This window comes from Sarcophilus harrisii, chromosome 1 (assembly GCF_902635505.1).
Source record: "Sarcophilus harrisii chromosome 1, mSarHar1.11, whole genome shotgun sequence".
NCBI classification, from domain to species: Eukaryota; Metazoa; Chordata; class Mammalia; order Dasyuromorphia; family Dasyuridae; genus Sarcophilus; species Sarcophilus harrisii.
Genome location: NC_045426.1, coordinates 427,798,203 through 427,817,916, shown reverse-complemented (window position 1 = coordinate 427,817,916; position 19,714 = coordinate 427,798,203). Strand labels below are relative to the sequence as shown.

The 19,714-nt window shown below is 32.4% G+C and overlaps 1 protein-coding gene across 4 annotated transcripts in view; it reads left to right on the top strand.

The window, feature by feature from the left end:
• The window catches only part of PIGN (phosphatidylinositol glycan anchor biosynthesis class N), a 194,825-nt gene extending 180,017 nt beyond the window's left edge, over window positions 1-14,808 (top strand). For 3 of the 4 annotated variants that reach the window (XM_031946172.1, XM_031946173.1, XM_031946174.1), the window contains 2 exons: window positions 1,452-1,504; window positions 13,496-14,808. In XM_031946172.1, the coding sequence (XP_031802032.1) occupies window positions 1,452-1,504; window positions 13,496-13,619 (177 nt within the window). In that variant the 3' untranslated portion in view covers window positions 13,620-14,808. Of the gene's footprint in view, window positions 1-1,451; window positions 1,505-13,495 lie in introns of those variants that run through there. The other variant, XR_004230913.1, reaches the window with a different exon arrangement.
• The last annotated feature ends 4,906 nt before the right edge of the window (window positions 14,809-19,714 follow it).

Below are 19,714 nucleotides of genomic sequence, written 5' to 3'. Positions count from 1 at the left end.
TTAGTTAATGTTAGAATCCCTTCCTTTATCAGGAATATTTACCCAGCCTTTTTGTATGTTTTGCCTATGTGGCAGGAAGGAAAGACATATTTTTAGAAGGCTATTGGTGTTCAAATCATTTGAACCAGAAAAAAATGTCATTGTAGGTTAGAAAAAAAATTATTTAAGTCCTAGACACAGTTGCTATAATTTAAAAAAACATTTTCATAATGGTATATAATGATGTATAAGATTTTTGTATCTATATATCTAGAACTTTATATTGAAAATATACACAAAATATCTTTAGAATTATTGGCTCTTTGGCTATTTTTTTTATTCATATGTACAAAAATATAAGAAAAATTCAGTTTGCAGGCCAAATGAACAAACAAACTGGGCAATGAAAGGAAAATTATATTTTTACTTAATGATTTTTTACAGAAAAAAAAAGGCATGTTGCTGTATTTGCCTAGGAAAATAACCTGTATATTTATGTTTATTTTTTCAAGAGAAGGATGCCATGGCATTGTTTTGTTAAAAACCTGAGTTCATCAAGTATAGCAATTAGAAGAGTGGTTCTCCATTTAGACAAAAATGTACCAAGCACCTACTATGCTCAAAGCATTTGGAATGAAGGAAATTAAAAAATCCCTAACCTAAAATAATCTACTTTTTCTGTTCTCCCACAAGATAGAAGTATTTTTCATGAAGACTAATAATGATGAATAAGGATTTCTGTTTGATATTTTTGATACAATAATGAAATCTACGTTGTCATATTTCTTAATTTTGCTTTATATCATTCTTATGGATTTTTCTGAAAAAATTTTGAATGCATAAAGCAATGTCATTTCAAATACCGATGAGCATCTTAAATCGGTTTTTATTTAGCTATAGACAGCAATCTTCTATTGCCCTTTCCAGACAAGTAATCCTCTAATTTTATCTGTCATTGCTAGAAAATAGAGAGCTCATGTCTGCAAGTGGGGAATGTTGCTGAATGAGTTCAATTTTTCAGCAGCAGCCATTCTTTTGATCTAAAAGAGAACTTTAAATCAGTTATCTCCTCAAAAACATTAACTGATATCCAGTGATCCAGAAAATATATATATTTAATAGTATTTTTACATTATTAAATATCTTTCTGTTATTTTAATAAGCAAAAGTGAGCTTTATTAGTGAGAGAGATCTCCTTTTCCCAGATATTTTCCAGAACCTTTGGAGTTTGGTGCTTACTGAACTAGCCAATTCTTTTTCATTGCTAGCCATTCATAAAAGCCATTTTTTGTGTCATCTTTGAAAATGGTGAATTTTTTTCTAGTTCCTGAAACATTTCAAGAAAGATCTTGACCTTGTTTACCCCTGAAGAATCAGAATTCTGGATAAAGAAAACAATAGTGAAACTTTGCATTTAGTCTGTTTCCTTGTGTCATATTCATAAAACAAGTTATTTTCTATGTTTTCTACAGCATTTTTTCTTCCTGGTCAAAGATTATGGAAGCTGGCTTGATATTGGAACAAGGTATGGTATATATTTCAATGCCTCCATGAATCTTATCAATGTGAATATCCCCTTCTACAATAAGGATCTCAACATATCCACACCTACCTGTCCTGTGAACTTTTTTTATATTCTACCATAAATTCATGATAAAGGACTTGGCCAACATGCTCAAGAACTTCCTGACAGATCTGCATAGAATATCTGTGGAGCATGTGGGCTATACTATTCCTCACTCTTACTACATGATCATCCTAGCTTATTTAATCACATATTTCTCCAATAACATTCTTTGCAGTTTTGTATAAAGAATGAATATTTACATAAAATATTTAAATAAAAAGAAATCTAGGGAAAGATTCTACATAGGAGACATGTTCTTATGGAGGATTTCTAGCTTCATGGACATAAATTGTAAAGAAGATGAGAGGTATTGATGGGTAGTAATCTAGACCATTTAAAGAAATGAGATGATTGATGAGATCACAAAAATGTTTCAGTAACACAGAAGTACTTTACTATTATTTAGTTATATGAATAGTGGTTGAAAGTTTACTTTGATAATGGAGGAACGTCAGCACTATCTTTAGATAATTGAAGAGATATGAACAATTTGTCTCCAGAGTAAGGGTAGGATAAATAGAAGATTTTGGGCTCATTATGAAGCATTTCCTAGGAAATTAGGTCACCATCTTGTCAGGGAGTAAAGGGATAGCTAGATGGCACAGAAAATAGAGCACCAACCCTGGAGTCAGGAGGACCTGATTACTTACTAGCTGTGGTCACTTAACCCCAGTTTCCTCAAACAAAATAAAACAAACAGAAAACAGTTGAAAAGTAAAGTAAAATCAGTTCATCAAATCAATTATTCAGTGAGCATTTATTAAATACCTATATTTCAGTCAGTATACTAAACTCTGAAAATACAAGTACAAAAAAGGAAATAGTCCCTACCCTCAAAATGCTTGCAAACTAATGGGAGAAGTAAGGCTTTGGAAAGAATTTAGTGTTCTCCCCTTCAAACTTCCAGAGGCAATTAAGGATAAGTTGAGAAGTTGTAGAGTTTCCAAAACTATTAATATGCAGCCAATAAGGATTCTTGTGTATGAATTTCTGTTTGTGTTTGATACCTCCACTGTAGTATAGGATTATGACATAAAGTTACTATAACACATAAGTATATTCATAAATACAATAGAGTGCTAAAGCTTTGGAGGAGAAAACAGCCTTTACTGCCTTCCAAGGTTCCTTACAAAACTAAGATTTTGTGATTGTAATTTTGCTTTTGGTTTCTTTTTTCAGTCATTATTCATGCATGAAAGTTTCTTTGGCAAGCAAAGATGTTTCCAAGCATTGCAGTAGTAGTTTCTTATATCATTAAACATATTGGCAGAGTTCCCTTAATGTGGTCCAGGTTTATTTGAATTGTGGGCACTGCAGTGACTTTCTCTTGTGGCATGTTATATTTTTCATCTCAGAACTTAGTTGTTCTGTGAATGTGTAATTCATAACACTAGAATATTATCTTTTTGTCCTCACTGCTTTTTTCTTTTGTACATGTTCATAAAATAACACATCCTAAATTTTTATTTGTGAAAGGAGCAGGCACTGGCACCTGCAAGTAGGGCTAGTATTTGGCCACCATCAAGTGCTTTTCCTTAGTTTCTAAGGTAATTTTGAGAGATTCTTCCAGCTAATATTACTAAATTAGCTGGAGTTTTTTGCAATGAGAAATACTCATTGCAAACAGAACAGCAGTAAATGGTTGTAGTCCAGAAGTTAGAAGTGTATTTTTCATTAGCTCTAGAACTGAAAGGGGACCTTTGGGATCTTACTAGCCTCATCTCCTCATTTTATATCTTTGTAAAATTAAGCTATAATTTTTAGAGATGTGTTAAACTATTTTACTCCCATATTTCAATAGTTCTGTGCTCAATATCATCAATGTAGGTATTCCTTTGTTAACACAGATTGTAACCCACCTATAAAGTTTGCCCATTCCATATGATGTACTGGACATGTATCCTTCCTTAAGTTCATCAAAGGGGTGAAAGTGGAAGATCTATTCAGTGGTCTGTTTTTCTTAAGTTCATCATCATTAAGTGGGGGAAAAAAATCACTATGTTCAATTCAAACAAAATCAACCATGTTTTCTGACTCTCTAAGTCCAGTGTTCTTTTTACTACTCTAGCCTGGCAACTCCAAAATCAGAAGCAGGATGAGGATTAGAACCCTTGTAAGTGCCTAATGCTACTCAACATGGAAATATACTCATCTTAAAGTACTCTATCCTCCCCAAATCCTCCTTAATAGAAATGACAGTAAATATAATTACTGTCAAATGGGAAATGGTGAAATTTAGAGCAGATACAATATGTTGTTCAGTTGTTTAGTCATGTCTAACTCTCCATGATCCCATGGACCATAGCACACTAGACCCTTCATACTCCATTATCTCCCAAAAATCTGTCCAAGCTCATCTTCATTGCTTCTATGACAATATCTATCCATCCCATCCCTTCCTGTCCCCTTTTCCTTTTGCTTCAATATTTCCCAACATCAGGGTTTTTTGTAATGAAACCTGCCTTCTTGTTATATGGCCAAAATATTTAGATTTCAATTTGGTATTTGAGCATCCAATAAATAGTCTGAATTAATTTCTTTAAGTATTTACTAATTTGACCTCCTTGCTGTCCAGGAGACTCTCAAAAGTCTTCTCCAGCATCACAGTTTGAAAGTGTTTTTTCTATGGCTTGACTCAATTTTTCCTACAGTGCAAATCTTATAATCATACATAGTTTTGGCTTATAGGGACTTTGGCTGGCAATGTCATATCTCTACTTTTTGCATTCTGTTCAGATTTGCCATATTTCAGTTATAGAGTAGAGAAGTATATAAATACTTTTAGTTTAACAATAAAAAATTCTCACATTCATGTGTTTGAAAAAGCTCTCCCAGGACCAGTTATTAAATTTTTATTATGAGCTCAAAAAGCTACAAAGGAGCATTTGATTTATTCTTTTGTTGATTGTCTGGACTTAAACGAATGAGGGAAAAAATATTAAGAATGCAAACTGAACTTGAATACATTTTGTACCTACTTTTTTTTTGTTCCAGGAGATCCAATTGTTAAACATTTACCAGCACACCCCTAGTTTTACCCAGACAAATAGGTGTAAGGTGCCACGATTCTTTCCTGATCTATGCTAGATGGTTTCAGAACTCTTCTAATCTTTTTGTGGAACTCTATACTGTAAATCATTTGAGAAGATTTTAATACATGTACTGAATGACTCTACCTGTGTGATAGATTTAGTTCTAGATTTAGAGTCAGGAAGACCTAGGCTCAAATGCCATCTCTGATACTTAGTAGCTATGTGACCATAAGAAAGTTACTTAATCTTTCTCTTAGATTTTTTGTCTGTAAAATGGAGATAATAATATACTTATAATATTCACCTCCTAGGATGATTGTGAGGTTCAAATAAGATCATGAATATTAAGTTCTTTGCAAACTTCAAAATGCCAAAAAATTGTCATTGTTGATATTATTTTATAAAAATCTGCAGTTGCCAAATTTTACAATTTGTTTTTATTGAAATTATATGCAAATAGTGTAATGTGAAATGTATGTTGAAAGATGAAATTTTCATCAGTGTAAATTCTTATATTTCTTTAATCGCTTAAATGAAACGGAAAAAAATAATTCACATAGGGTGGAGTCAACTTGGAGGAGAGAAGCCAAAAACCTGCCCAAGCTCTCCCCTGTTTCTTTTAGAAACAATGCTAAATCAAGCCTCTAAATGGATTCTGGAGTGACAGAACCCACAAAAATTTAAAGTGAAACCATCTTCCAGCTTAAGATATCTTAAAAGGACTTCAAGAAAGATCTGTGTCACTTAGGTAAAAGGGGGGATGCAGCCCAATGCAAATGCTGTACAGGAATCTAATGGGATGCTCTTGGAGCCAAAGCACAGACCAGCAGCTGAGGCATCTTGTTCTGACTTCAATAGGCCAGTGACTCAGAAGGCTGGCTGGGAGACCTCTAATCCAAGAAGAAAAAAGGCAAATTGCCTAACTGGCAGGACTAAGTCAGGCCAACTCAACACAATGGAAAAGTTGGTAGCTTCTCTGGTCCTAGCACAGAAAGCCACTGAGAATTCCTTGTCCCCCTGCAAAGAAAACTTGGGAAAATAACCCCTCTGCCCTAGATGCAGAGCTCAACTTTTAAAAATGAATAAAAAATCAAAAAGAGCCATGGCCATAGAAAGTTAATATAATGACAGAGAATATCAGAACACAAAACAAGAAGAGCATAGCAACAGGCAGAATGCCTACATATAAAGCTTCAAAAGGTATATGACTGTCAAGCTCAAAAGGTTCTTTTGGAGATCATAAAGGATTGGCCAAATGGAAAAGGGGGTAAAAAAAAGCTAACTGAAGAAAACCATTCATGAAAAATTAGAATTGATCAAAGGAAACTAATGACTCTTTGAGTTGTCAAGAATCAGTCAAACCCATGATGGACATGGGTCTCATCAAAAATGAGGTGATTCAGATCAATTCTAATGGTCTTGTGATGAAGAAAGCCATTAACCCCCAGAGAGAGAGAGCAGTGAAAACTGAATGTAGACCACAACATGGTATTTTTATTCTTTTTGTTTTTGTTTGCTTGCATTTTGATTTCTTTCTCATTTTTTCCCCTTTTGGATCTGAATTTTCTTGCGCAGCATGATGTTTGTGAAAATATGTCTAGAGGAATTGTTACATGTTTAACATATATTGGATCACTTGCCAACTGGGAAAGGGGAAAAGGGAGGAAAAAGAATTAGAACACAGGGTTTTGTAGGGGTGGATGTCGAAAAATATCCATGTATCTATTTTGAAAATAAAAAGCTATAATAAAAAAAAGAATCAATCATTATTTTTAAAAGTGAAAAAAATGAAAGAAAGTATAAATCGCCTCATTGGAAAAACAACTGACCTGGGAATTAGAGAAAATTTAAGAATTATTGGACTATCTGAAAGCTATGATCAAAAAAAAAAAAAAAAATGGAGAGCATCTTTCAAGAAATCAAGAAAAAAACTGCTCTGATATTCTAGAACCAGAGAGTAAAATAGCATTTAAAACATAAAAATTCTCATGAAAGAGACATAAAGCACTAGTGAAGCTGCTAGTAAGTATGCCAATGGTATAACTTGGCAGCCATTTTGATTTCATGCTATATTAAGAGATGCATAGGGTCTAAGGTACAACAAGGCAAATGATTGTTCTGCAGTTCTTTACTCCACTTAGATCACTTCGGAAGTATTGTGCTTAGATCTCGATGCTAAATTTTGTCAAAGATGTTAACAAGATGGTAGTATACAACTAGTAGAGATCAAGCAGGAGAATAGAAGCTATTCTGGATGGAAAATTGGTTGAGAGAATTGGAGAGTTTTTAACCTGGAAAAGAAGAAAGAACTTGAGAACACATGCTTCTTCAAAATATTTGAAAGGTTATCCTATGGAAGAAGAACATTCTTGTTCTTCTGGATCCACAGGGTAGAGCCCTGAATAGAAGTTTGCAGAGAGTCATATTTTATCTCAATGTAGGGAAAATTTTCTTAACAATTAATTAGAGCTGTCCCAAAGTAAGATGGTTGCTTCAGGAAGGTGTAGAGTTCTTCATGTAGAAATCACTCACTTCTTAGGGATGTTATAAAAAAGATTCTTGTTCAAGTATGAGTTGGAATAGATGACCCTTTCTAACTTGATATATTTTTTTGATCCTACAAGCATAAAGATTAGATGGTTTTTAAAAAGCCTTAAAATATTAAAGAGTTTTTGAAGTAATTTTGCAGTCAAATTAATAAAAGTGTATATTCCAATGAAATTATATTGGGCTAAAAATTAATTTTGTGTTTATTGGTTTATGATCTTCTTCCTATTCATTCATTCTATTCAGTATCCCAAACCTGTAATAATCCCCCCCTCCCTTTTTTTTTTTAATAAAGTAGACTAAGGAAGTATACTTTTAGAACTTTAAGGAAATAATTTATTTGGGACAACTTTCATAGTTAATGAAAAAAATTATTAATTAAATTCATTTTAATTCATTTCCCAAGTTTTATAGTATGGTATGTGAGCTCAGATTAGTACACAATCAGTTCAGTTGCTTAATGTTATTAGTTGATTTAATGATGGTGTTCATTTGGCCTTAGATTGTTCGTGTTCTGCCTCCATGGTGCTTTTGGTTATATCTTATTAAAATACAAATGGAAAATAGAGTATTTAGCATTTTCATTTAGCTATAATGGAAACTTATGATTCAGTACAAGGATTTTTGAATACTTTCCTAGAGGTAATTTTCAATACTATAGTTTCTTGACTCTTAAAATTGATTACTTAGCTTCATTCATTTGAATAATTTAGGAATACTTTAAATTATGATACCCAGACTTTACCAGTTGAAACCTGGTGTTCTTCAACCTCTGCTATGGTAAGGTAATACCAAGATTTAAATGAAAACTGTATGGAATAGATAAATCTCCCCACTAAAATATCAACAGTGTTTTTAAAAGTTATCAGAAATGCTAGACCATTAAAGCAACACATGTAAATATATGCTTTATACTTTATATTAATGTGCTTTTCATAAAGCTTTAGGTTACCCTGCCCTTCTGCATAAGTCATGAATTTTAAACGTCTGAATTATATTTTATTGGTTTTGGACAAAGGGCATTTTACACGACTTATAGAGCAAAAAGCAGGAATTATATGCTTTGGTTTTTAGAATAACTTATAATGAAACTAAGTATCTGATCGTCATGAAATTATATTATTCTTTATTCTTAGCATTGCATAGGGCTTTTTGTAAAAGTTATCCTTAAACCAATTCTTGGCCGTGTCAATTTGACCAAAACAGGCAGTACAAAAATAGATCCTCTAAAGTTATATAAAACCTCTGTGTCAGACAGTAAGTTATTTACCCCTCCTATCTTAATCTTGAGTGAATATCAGTTAGAATTACCCCCAAGGATCTCTAGTTTGGGCTTGTAGACATAAGTCGGAATTATAGATGCTATGAAAGATTAGTTTTCTTGGACTATGGCTGTTTTATAGAATCTGCCTTATAGATTGTCATAAAGGCTTTCTGATGTTGGAAAATAGAAGTTTGATCAGATAGTGTTATCTACTGTTATCACTTTAATTCTCCAGTATTTTGTTAAAAAAATTTTATTTGTTATATTCAGCCTATCAGGTAGAACATTCTAATTAAAGATTCCATTGAAAAAAAATGATTGTCTAATCATGAAGTGATCTGTTTTTGAAAATGAAATAGCATTGAAATGGTTTAGTGTTAGGTTTAAAATCTAGTCTATTTTTGGATATAACATCATTTCTCGTAAATGTCCACTCCTAATTTGAGCTCTTTGAGGTCGGTTTGTTTGTTTGTTTTGAGAATTATAAGGATAATATAAACATACTTTCTAATCAAAAGGATTATGACTTCTTCTGATCAAAGCTACTTGGTTAGAGCCAAAGTTAGAAAGAAGAAGGTTGTTTTTGCTTTATTTATTTATTTGTTTGTTTTGCTGAGGCAATTGGGGTTAAGTAACTCACCCAGAGTCACACAGCTAGAAAATGTTAAGTGTCTGAGGCTAGATTTGAGCTCAGGTTTTCCTGACTTCAAGGCTGGTTCTTTATCTACTGCATCACCTAGCTGCCCCATGGAAGGAGGTTTTTTTTTAAGGAAACGATTTTTCAAAGTTTATAGTTTTGTTATCTATTTCCAGTGCCATATTTATACTATATAGAATTTGGGCCCCTACTATGTATTTATATCCATTTGCTAACTTCATTCCAAAAATATTTAATAATATTCCTCTGTATACAGCATTGCCTAATCATTAACCATTTAAGCTTGATTTAACTAGTAGATTGTCTATATATAGGAAAATAAAAATTCTGCAAAATTCACTTGAAAAACTTCTAGATCTAATAATAATATTTAATATAATTATATATAATTAATGAAATATAATAATTAATTATATAAATAATAATTTAATTATGTTCATTTTAATTATTAAGGGAAGAAAGGCAATTTGGCATATTGTATAGAGATCCAGCTTTAAAACTAGTAAGACGTGGATTCAAGTACCACTTCTGACTTATATTCACCTTGTGACTATGGGCAAGACACTTAATCTATCAGTACTAGATAACTCTCTAAGATTATCAGTTGCCAAGGAGATATTAACTTCTTTATTAGGGAACATTGCCCCATCTAGAAGTTCTCTAATAATAAAACCATAGATCTAGGTCTATCCCTATTCCATTAAAATAAAGAGCAAAGAAAGTAGAGTCGACATCATTGTTCAATTCTCAGGCAATAAAAGTCTGTATAAAAAAAATTTGAGCCTCCTTTTAATCTGACAGTGATGTCAATGAGGAACTGCCACAGAATAGCAGGAGCCATTGAATTAGTTACTCGTTACTGTTGGTTTTTCATTTTTGAAGAGGACCAAAGATGTTGGGGTCAGGGGATAGAGTTCAACTCTGACTGATCAATCCAAGATGAGTTCTCAGGGGCTCTACCACCAAGTAAACTGTTAGAACATTGGGGTTGGAGATGTCTCTGGATTTGTACATCTCATATTTCCTTTGAGCTACAACGATTCTGCTTTTCTTATAGAGTACAGTGTCTTTTTTTGATCTGGGTACATCATGCTAAGTGGTTCTGTACCAACATCTCCCATGTTTCACAGTCTCTATTAAAGTTCTTCAAAGACCCTAAGAAAGTCCTTGCACTACTTCTGACTTCCAAATTGTTGCTTTGTGTGAATAGTCTGCAAAAGAGTTTTTTAGATAAGCATGGATGTGATATTTGGGTTACTGGCTGGCCCATTGGAATTGTGCTATCTTCAGTAGAGTTTGAATGCTTGGCAATTCAGCTCAGGAGAAGACCTTAATGGCTGATACCTTATCTTGCCAAATGATCTTCAGAATGTTTCTAAGACAATTCAAGTGAAGAGGTTCAGTTTTTAGTCATGGTACTGCTATGCTGTCTGGGTTTTATATCATGCGACAGTGAAGTCAGCACATCATTGTAGACCTTCAGTTTGGTATGCAGCCTCATAACTCAGTTACTCATCAGTAGATATGCAAAATCAAATAGTTGCTTATTTGGAATCCTTATTCAGGTTTAAAAAATATAGAGTAATAGAGTAGTTAAGACAGCTAAGTGGCAAAGGTATAGTGCTAGGCCTGAAGTCAAGAAGACTTGGCTAGATTTTACTATAGAAGTTTGCCTTACAAGTTCAAGAGACTTGTTAGATGATAGTTACCTGAATCCTATTTATTTATATATGTGTGTGTGTGTGTGTATGTATGTGTGTGTATATATATATATATATATATATATATATATATATGACAATACTTTGTTTACTTTGTTTCTTCTTAGCAGGGAAAGTTCCTGTGCTGTTACATTGAATTAATAGTGAAGGGATTGTTTAAGTATTTGTAGGAGTAGCCTATCTTTTCCTGTTATCTTGCCTAGAAAAAGAAATTTAATAATGCCTTTAAATTTGCCTGTCCAGATAATGTGGTCTTACTTTCATGTTAACTAGGATACACTGAATCTTTTTTTACAGTTAGAAATTTGGAACTGCAAAAATGAGGGAACCCTAAAAATTTTACTATAGCAATTCTAGATATTGATATACTTATTAGTATATGTATTAATTTAATTTATTAGGGCAGGTAAGATTAAGGAGTAGTAAGTACAAAGAATGAATATTACCTCATCAGAAGCACATCATTCAAGAGTAACTTCATTTTCTTTTCTTTTTTCTTTTTTTTTTTTTTTGACAAAATAGAGTGCTATAAATACATTTACCTAGACTTTGGCATTGCTTTTGGCAAAGCTTCTCATCTTCTCTGGGTGAGATTCATAGATATAGATTAGGTGATCTTTGTTAGGTTTATTTAGATTTGCTAAATGGCCAAACCTAAAGAGTAGTCATTAATGGGTCATTCAATGGACCCAGTAGAGTAGAGTGCTCTACTGGAGTACCCCCAAGGATATGTTCTGTTCCCATTACTATTTAATATATTTTTAAGGATTGAATGAAAAAAATTACACAGCCATTAGCTTTTAAGATAACCCAGTCAATAAAGAAATTTCTTTTTTAGAATGAGAATAAAGATCTGTAAAGTAACAGTGGAGAGTATGCTAGACCTGGAGTCAGGAAGACTTATTCTCCTGAAATCAAATCTGGCCTCAAAAATTTACCTGACTCTGGACAAGCCACTTAATCCTGCTTGCCTCAAGCTCTTCATATATAAAATGAATTGGTTAAGGAAATGTCAAACCACTCCAGTTTCTTTGTCAAGAAAATCCCAAATGCAGTCACAAAAAGTCAAGCATGACTGAAAAAATACCAATTTAGTGATTAAAGCTGGGAGGTTGGTTATTGCCTTTCATTCTCAGGAGGACCAAAATGGCAAGTTATTGTATATCTGGCTGGAGCTGATTAGACCAATACAAACTCAAAATGCTTAGGTATAGGTTGGACAGAAACAATTCATATGAGCATTGTAGTGGATTCTCTAACTTTGTGCATCTCATGGTGTTTTGTTTTGTGTGTTTTTTTTTTTTTTTTTTTGAAGTACTTCAATTCTGCTTTGCTCACAGAGCACAGCTATGCAGGGTAGTCTTGTGCCATCGTCTTCTGTGTTATGCAGTTCTAAAGTTTTTAAGAGAAACCTTGAGAGTGTCTTTGTATCATTGTTTTTTCTGACTACCATGTGAGCCCTTGCCTTTTGTGAGTTCTCCATAAAATAGTGTTTTTGGCAGGTGTAGTTTTGTTTGGCATTCAGACAAAGTGGCCAGCCCAATAGAGTTGTGCCTTCTGCAATAGAATTTGAATACTTGGCAGTTTAGTTCAAGAAAGGACCTCGGTGTCTGGTATCTTATTCTGTTAGGTGATCTTCAAAATCTTCCCAAGACAATTCAAATGGAGGTGATTCAGTTTCCTGGTATGGCGTGGTAAAGTTTCAAAAGCATGAAATGAAGTCAACATAGTAGCTCAGTAGACCCTCAGTTTGGTGGTCAGTCCAATATTTCTCCTTTACTACACTTCCTTCACAACCTCCCAAAAACTGAATTAAAGAAATGAGGGCAAAGAATGACCTCTTTTACCTAGTGCAAATATATATATATATATATATATATATATATATATATATATATATATATATATATATATATATATATATATATAATTCTGGGAGAAGAAGAAGACCCTTTGAGTTTCTGGCCAAAGCAGAAAGTTACTATTCATAATCCCTCTGAGTTAATCAGGTCCCAAGGAATGACCTAGGAGGGCTTGTACTGGGACCTCTTGTTATCCAAACAACGAGAACCTGAGTGATTAAGAAAGTTAAAATGAATAGCTAGTGATTACTTTAGTTTCTATTCACAATTTAAAAACTATTAATCATCCTCCTGCCAAATAAAAAAAAAAAAAGTATAAATTCCAGAGAAACTGTTCTTGCTGGTTCTTTGCAGCCAGTACAAATAAAATGTAAATAGATAGATAGATAGATAGATATAGATATAGATAGTAATTGCCAGTAGAACACTAAATTTTAACTTTTGGAGCAGTTTTTTAAAAAACGTTATGAAAGCAATAGCTTTAGCTAAGAACACACAAAAACATCTATCTTTTCTCTTTAAGCCTAAGTTCCATGACTGAAAATGTCCATGCATAGAGCTAAATAACTTCCTCCATGTTCTTAAGTTTTCTTTCTCAGTGGTTGTTTTCTTAGCTGAAATTGTCTCATGCATTTGGATAACATGACTTTAGTAGTGATAGCTCAGAATCTTAAAATACATTGTTAACTAAGCAATAGATTTCTTTTGATCCAGTCCTTCATTAATGATTATATTTTTGTCATATGATTTCCTAGGCATGTGCTCTATCTCGACTAAATTATTCTTCATTTTTGTCTTTTTGCAGCATTAGCCACTATGTGATTGTCATGTCTATGACCATCTTCTTGGTCTTACTCAGTGGATTGGCACAACTCCTAACAACAAAGAAAATCAAATTGTGGGGGAAAACCAAGCCCCACTTCATGTGATGCTGTTGCAGATTTCCTATGGCACCTGGATTCCATTCAGCATTTCCTGCTTTTATGCTTCTGTTTTTAAACTCTTAATTTAAGAGGATTGACATGTCATAATAACATTCCATCAAAGATACAACATAATTTGGTTTGGAAGATTAATAATGATGTATAACCCATAAAGGATAATTCATTTGGAGTTCTGAATCTAGAGATATCTAGAATTAAGTAGTTTCCTTTTTTGAAGTCAAATTTTTATCCAAAAAAAATGCTGCTTATATCTTTGGAAGAACCACCATAAAAGTATTCTTCATCTTCAATTTTTCCCTTTAGCTGCAGCTTTTCTTCCAGTTATTGATATTCAGTACCTGAGGATAAATAGTCTGTGGGTATATTCCATGAAAATTTTCTTAACATATTTCTTATGCTGATTATATCCCAAGCCACAACTTTGACTGAACTTTGACATATATCACCAGGTGGCATCATAATATTTATCAATATGAAAATTAGTTTTGTGCTCATACTTTCTAACTGGCTAAATGACATTATTTAATTCTTCTGACCTCAAAAGAGCTCTTATTTCCTCAGTATGACTGGCCAAAATTTCATCACTTGATGGTCAATTTTTGGTGATGAGATTTTTTGCTCTCACCTAGATTAGACCTTGGATAGGAGTGGGTCAGTCCTTGAAAATTTTCCATTCAGATAAGAATTGACAGAGTTAATGAGTCCTGTGACTGATTAACACAGCCTAGAAACCAGTAGCCTGACCATATGGGGTCAAAATAGGACTTAAGTTGAGGTTAAAGTTCATTGAAATAGAAAGGTTAGATATAGACATTTTTGTCCACAGGATTCAGTAGGAAGAGTACAGTCTTTAGAATCCAAAGGTGTGGGTTGTAATTCTACTTCTTATTTTTACTACCTCCTTGATCTTGTGGATAAATCATTTAATTTCCCTAGGATTTAGTTTCCTCACCTCCAAAACAAAGAAGTTGATCTAGATCAAGGTTTGTTTTTTTTTTAAATTTTATTTAAATTTATTTTTTAAACATTTATTTTTAAATTTTCAGTTCCAAATTCTCTCCCTCCCTCTCCTCTCATTGAGAAGGCCAACAATCTGATGCCAGTCATACATAAAAAGTTATGCAAATCACAGTTCCATATTAGCCTTGTTGCAAAAAAAAAAAAAAAAAAAAAAGGCAAGAAAAATAAAGAAAATGTATGTTTTGATGTGTACTCAGGTTTTATCTGTTCTTTCTCTGGAGGTACATAGCATTTTTCATGAAGAGCCTTTGGAATTGTCTTGGATCATTGTATTGATTAGAATAATTAAGTCTTATACAGTTGTAGATCAATTTTTTTTTTTTACCTTGTTTTGTATTATAAACCCTCTTAGCAGTCTGGTGAAGACTGCAAAGCCTTTTCTCAGAATAACTATATAAAATAAAACTCACAGGAAAGCAAAAGAAACAAATCACATTAAAATAGTTACATGTCTCTGTGAAAAAAAAATTAAAAACAAATTCATGGATCCCATAGTTCAATCTATGTACTATTTCTCCTGAAGTTCCTTTCATCTCTAAATCTACATTCTGTGATCTTTTTCCTTTCTTCAAATCCTACCAAATGTGAGGAAAAAGCAAATTTGTCCTCTTCATTCCAGTAATTATAAGGGAATGAGACTTTTCCAGGGATAAATTTAAACTAGTGCATCTTCTTAGCTCAGCATAATAGAAAATGTTTAATATGTTGTACAATGGAAAAAACATTTGATTGACTCAGAAGATGAGTTCAAATCTCAGCTCTGTCTACATACAGAAAAATCAGACAACATCTTACAGTCTGTCTCATAGGATTAAAAATTATGTTCTTAGATGTCATACTATCTAGTTCTCTCACTTTACAATTAAGAAAACATTCAATTTCATCATAAACTAAATAATGGCAGTATCTTACATTTATAGATATTAAGGTTTATAAACTTATCTACCACTCAAGAGTTTTGAGAAAAGTGCTTTGTAATCTTTAAATTACCATATAAACAGAAAAGTATCAAAAGACTTTTACATCATAGAACAGAATATATTTGATAATCTTTTTCGGTATAAAATACTTCACTGTCAACTAAAGGAGCTGTATTCCAGTTGAGTACAACAGATATTTATGAATTGATGGTACTTCCTTATACTTGTACTTGTCAAGTATTTTATAGAACACTCTGATTGTCAGGAGATACAAAATGTATGCTGCACTAGACCCTACCATCCTGAAACTTATGGTCAATCAAATGGAGAAATACAACACTTTGGTAGATAGAGTATATTCCTTAAGGGCAGAGATCATTATCATTTCTGTCTTTATAGTCATCCAGCCTGGCATGTTATATACACTTAAGAAATGCTTGAGGTACATTAAAAATTCAGAAATCAAGGTTTTTGTAACAATCAAGATGGAAGCAGTTTCTGAATAAATCTAAAATACTGGAGCTTACAGTATGTATTAGAAAACTAAACTGTTGACCTTTATAGCTGTGAAATTACAGCCCAAAACTAGAATATCCTTTCATTAAATTTAGATTATTATGTGTGAACTAACAAAAAAAATTAGGAGCAATTCTTATTTAATCTTCCCATAAAGTAACCTTTCTAGATTGCCATAGATTTGGCCTTTTGCTCCAGACACCATTTTTCTTTCTCTTTGGCATAACATTCATGTGTCCCAAATTGACAGCAGAATAACTAAAAAGTTGCCTTGGGCTGATGTGAAGTTCTTTTGATATGAGAACTATTTTAAAGAAGGAATTGCTTTTGAATTAAATTAGAATGTTGCTAATTCACAGTAATGAGTAGGAAGCCAGCTGAAGATTACTAAATTTTTCAACTTGTTGGATGAGTGAGCAAACACAATTTGGAAGATTCAGAGAATCAGTTTGGTAAAATGTCCTTTGTTCCTTTCTCCTTAGAATTGTATCTTGCTTTTAAATTATTTATGGTAATGCTGCAACACACACCAGCCAAGACATTATACAGTGTGTGGCTTTATGTATAAATATACATGTATAGATTTCTATTTTGACCATGTTAAAATAAGACTGTGGGTATTTAATCTGTGCCAAGGATTAAAATGATATTGTTATATTTTGGGTTCAGATGTACTTAAGGAATAGTGAATTTTGTTGATGCCACTGGGGACTTTTTGGTCAGTTTTTCTAAAAATAGAAGAAAACTGTTCTTGTAAATATTTATTCTGTGTAACTCATTTTAAAACCAAGCCTGCTTTATTTATTCTTCAGTTCCTCTGCCTCGAAATTCTCACACAAAGGAATGAAAGAATATTTTAATCTCTACTTTGTAAAAGGTGTAGTATGTTTTGGCCAGAGCATTATTTTGTTAATCAAAGCATGCTTCATAATATGGAAGCCGAATATGGTCTTACCAAAAGGGAAACATTTTGGGGCAATTCTGGTTTTACATTACAATAATCTATAAATAGGCTCCTCTGATTCACTTAGATAACTGATTTAGCTTCAGGGACCTTTCCTGTTTTGTGGTTTACAAAATGTCTTGGGAAATATTGAAATGTAAATTTTGTATTTTTATATCAAATGACCAAAAATAGATAAATAAAGTATCATTGAAATTTAAGTGTGGACAACTCTAATACTACATCCCCTAAGAATCTCTTACTCTTTGCTATGATAGATTTTCATTTTAGGTTTTAAGATATTTGCTGACTAACATTGTTTTCATTATCAGGGGATGCTGAATTCAATTAAAACTTTCATAGGAAATTGAAACTGTATCTTCCTAAGAGTGGAGAATGATTGTAGCCTTACCTCATAGAACTGTTTTAAGATTCAGATATTTATTCAAGGTGCTTTATAAATTATAAATTTTTAATGCAAATGGAAGTTTTTTATTTCTCCTAAAAGAAATTTTTGAGAGGTAGTTAAATTTCCAGGATAGTCCACAAACCATTCTATTAAATGGTTTATTCTGTTAAAACTATTAAGTAGGAAAATTAAAGAACTTAACTACCATTTGCCCACATCATTCATTGTGAAAGCCCTGAATGCCAATTTTTACAAATGGAAAACATGTTTTCTACTCCATCCCTCAAGTTCAGTGCAGCCTTGGAAGTGAAAAGTCGGTTTCCCTTTCTCTCTGATTTAATACCTAAAAGCCAGAGCAGATGAGAGAGAAAAGACATAGAGCAGAATGTATGGAGATGCAAGATGATAAAGGGAAGAAAAGGGAAAAGATGCTCATTCCCTGAGAGCCTTTGGCAAAGAGAGAGGAGAAGCTGATTTTCATTATTGAGCAGTTCCTGCTTCATATCAGGATAAGTATTCAATGAAATAATTTGCTGGATTACGAAAGTATAATGTTCACACTTTATTTGGCATTTATTTAGGTGGAATTACTATGATATATGATTCCAGTGTTTATGATAGAATTTTGTATTTGGCAAACAGGCCTTTATTTTGTCGTCATTACTCTTTAAAAAAAACTTAATTTTAGAAAGAATTATATGTGAGATTTCTGAGTTTGAAGATATCATGAATTCAGTCTACTTTCCTTACATTTTTTAGGAATTAGATTATAGTTTTCACTTACTGTGTTTTCTGAGTGATGCATTTAATTGCTTTACCAGAAACAAGGTTGCAGTGATTTTCTGGTTAATTGAAGACCTATTTAAAAACAGTTTGGAACATTTATAAAAAATGCATGAGGTTTCTCCTGACAGTGTCAGTGGATTGCATATAATTTAATTTAATCTATGAAAAAGCAAGATCTTCTAAGGTTATTTGGATTTTGCAGAATGTTTATAGGAAAGAGAAGCAATTGTTCAAAGTTTTTAATACATAGAATTTTTTTAAAAATAAATTTCCAATCTTAGTTTGTTTTCTCCTAAATTGTCTCCTTTCCTTTTGCAATTACTTTTTTAAAAAAATTTCTGATTAATTTTGCTACAGTTTTAAAGTATAAGTAAGGATTATAAATTTATCAAAATTTTCTGTACTCAATTGTGATCCAAGAAATAACCATTAGGCTAAAGGAAATTTGTCACAGCATAAATTCTTTTCACACAATTTAGGAGTTTAACCAACATTTATTAAGTGCCTACTATGTGTCAGGCACGGTATTAACCACTAGGGATAGAAAAAGAGGCAAAAAAAATCCCCTTCCTTCACCAAAGGGATATAAAAATCTAATGGGAGAGACAATATGCAAACAAATATTTATAAAGCAAGCTATATATGACATAACTAGGAAATAATTTAAAAGAGAGAAAGCCCAGACATTAAGAAGGGTTGGGGAAGGCTTCCTATACAAGGTGGGATTTTAGTTGAGATTTAAAGCCAAGGAAGAGAGAAAACATTTCACACATAGGGGAGTACCAGAGAAAATGCTTAGTCCCTGATTTGTATCTGATACTACCAATTATATTAATTATTTCGTTTTTTTCTTTTAGTATTATCAGCTTGTTAGAAGGATCAAAAAATTATCATTTTCAAAGTATAGGATATAGGGCCTTGATTATTAAGTAAAATAGTCTACATTTTTAATCTGCCTAAACAATAATAATCTAGAAATAAGAAATATTGCCTAAGAAATTAGAAATACTAAACTTCAATCCTGTTCCAACAAATGTGATCTTCCACCTAGCACTTTAATTTTCCTTGATCTTTCTGGTAGCATATTGTGACAATATTTTTTATTCCTACAAAGAAATCATTTTAAAAAAATATCCATGAAAAGAAACTTTTTTGTCCTTTTTTTCTATTTTTTGCATTTTCTAGATTTTTTCCCCTGAAATTTAAAAGTGAAAAATGCTATGTATGGCTATTATATAATCATCAAAAATATATTCTGAAATCTATAATTCTGTTAAGAATTGTGTTAGAAGAAAGAGCAAAGTTTTTAAGTCTTCTAGAAGCTCTTCTTAATAGGAAACCCAAAGAAAGAGAACAAAGAAAAACTATATAAGTAGAAAACCTATTATTGGGATCTTTTATTACCGAGGAAGTTTTCTTAACTTTTTGTGTGTGTCATAACCCCTTCCACAATTTGGTAAAATTTATGAATCCCGTCTCAGAATAA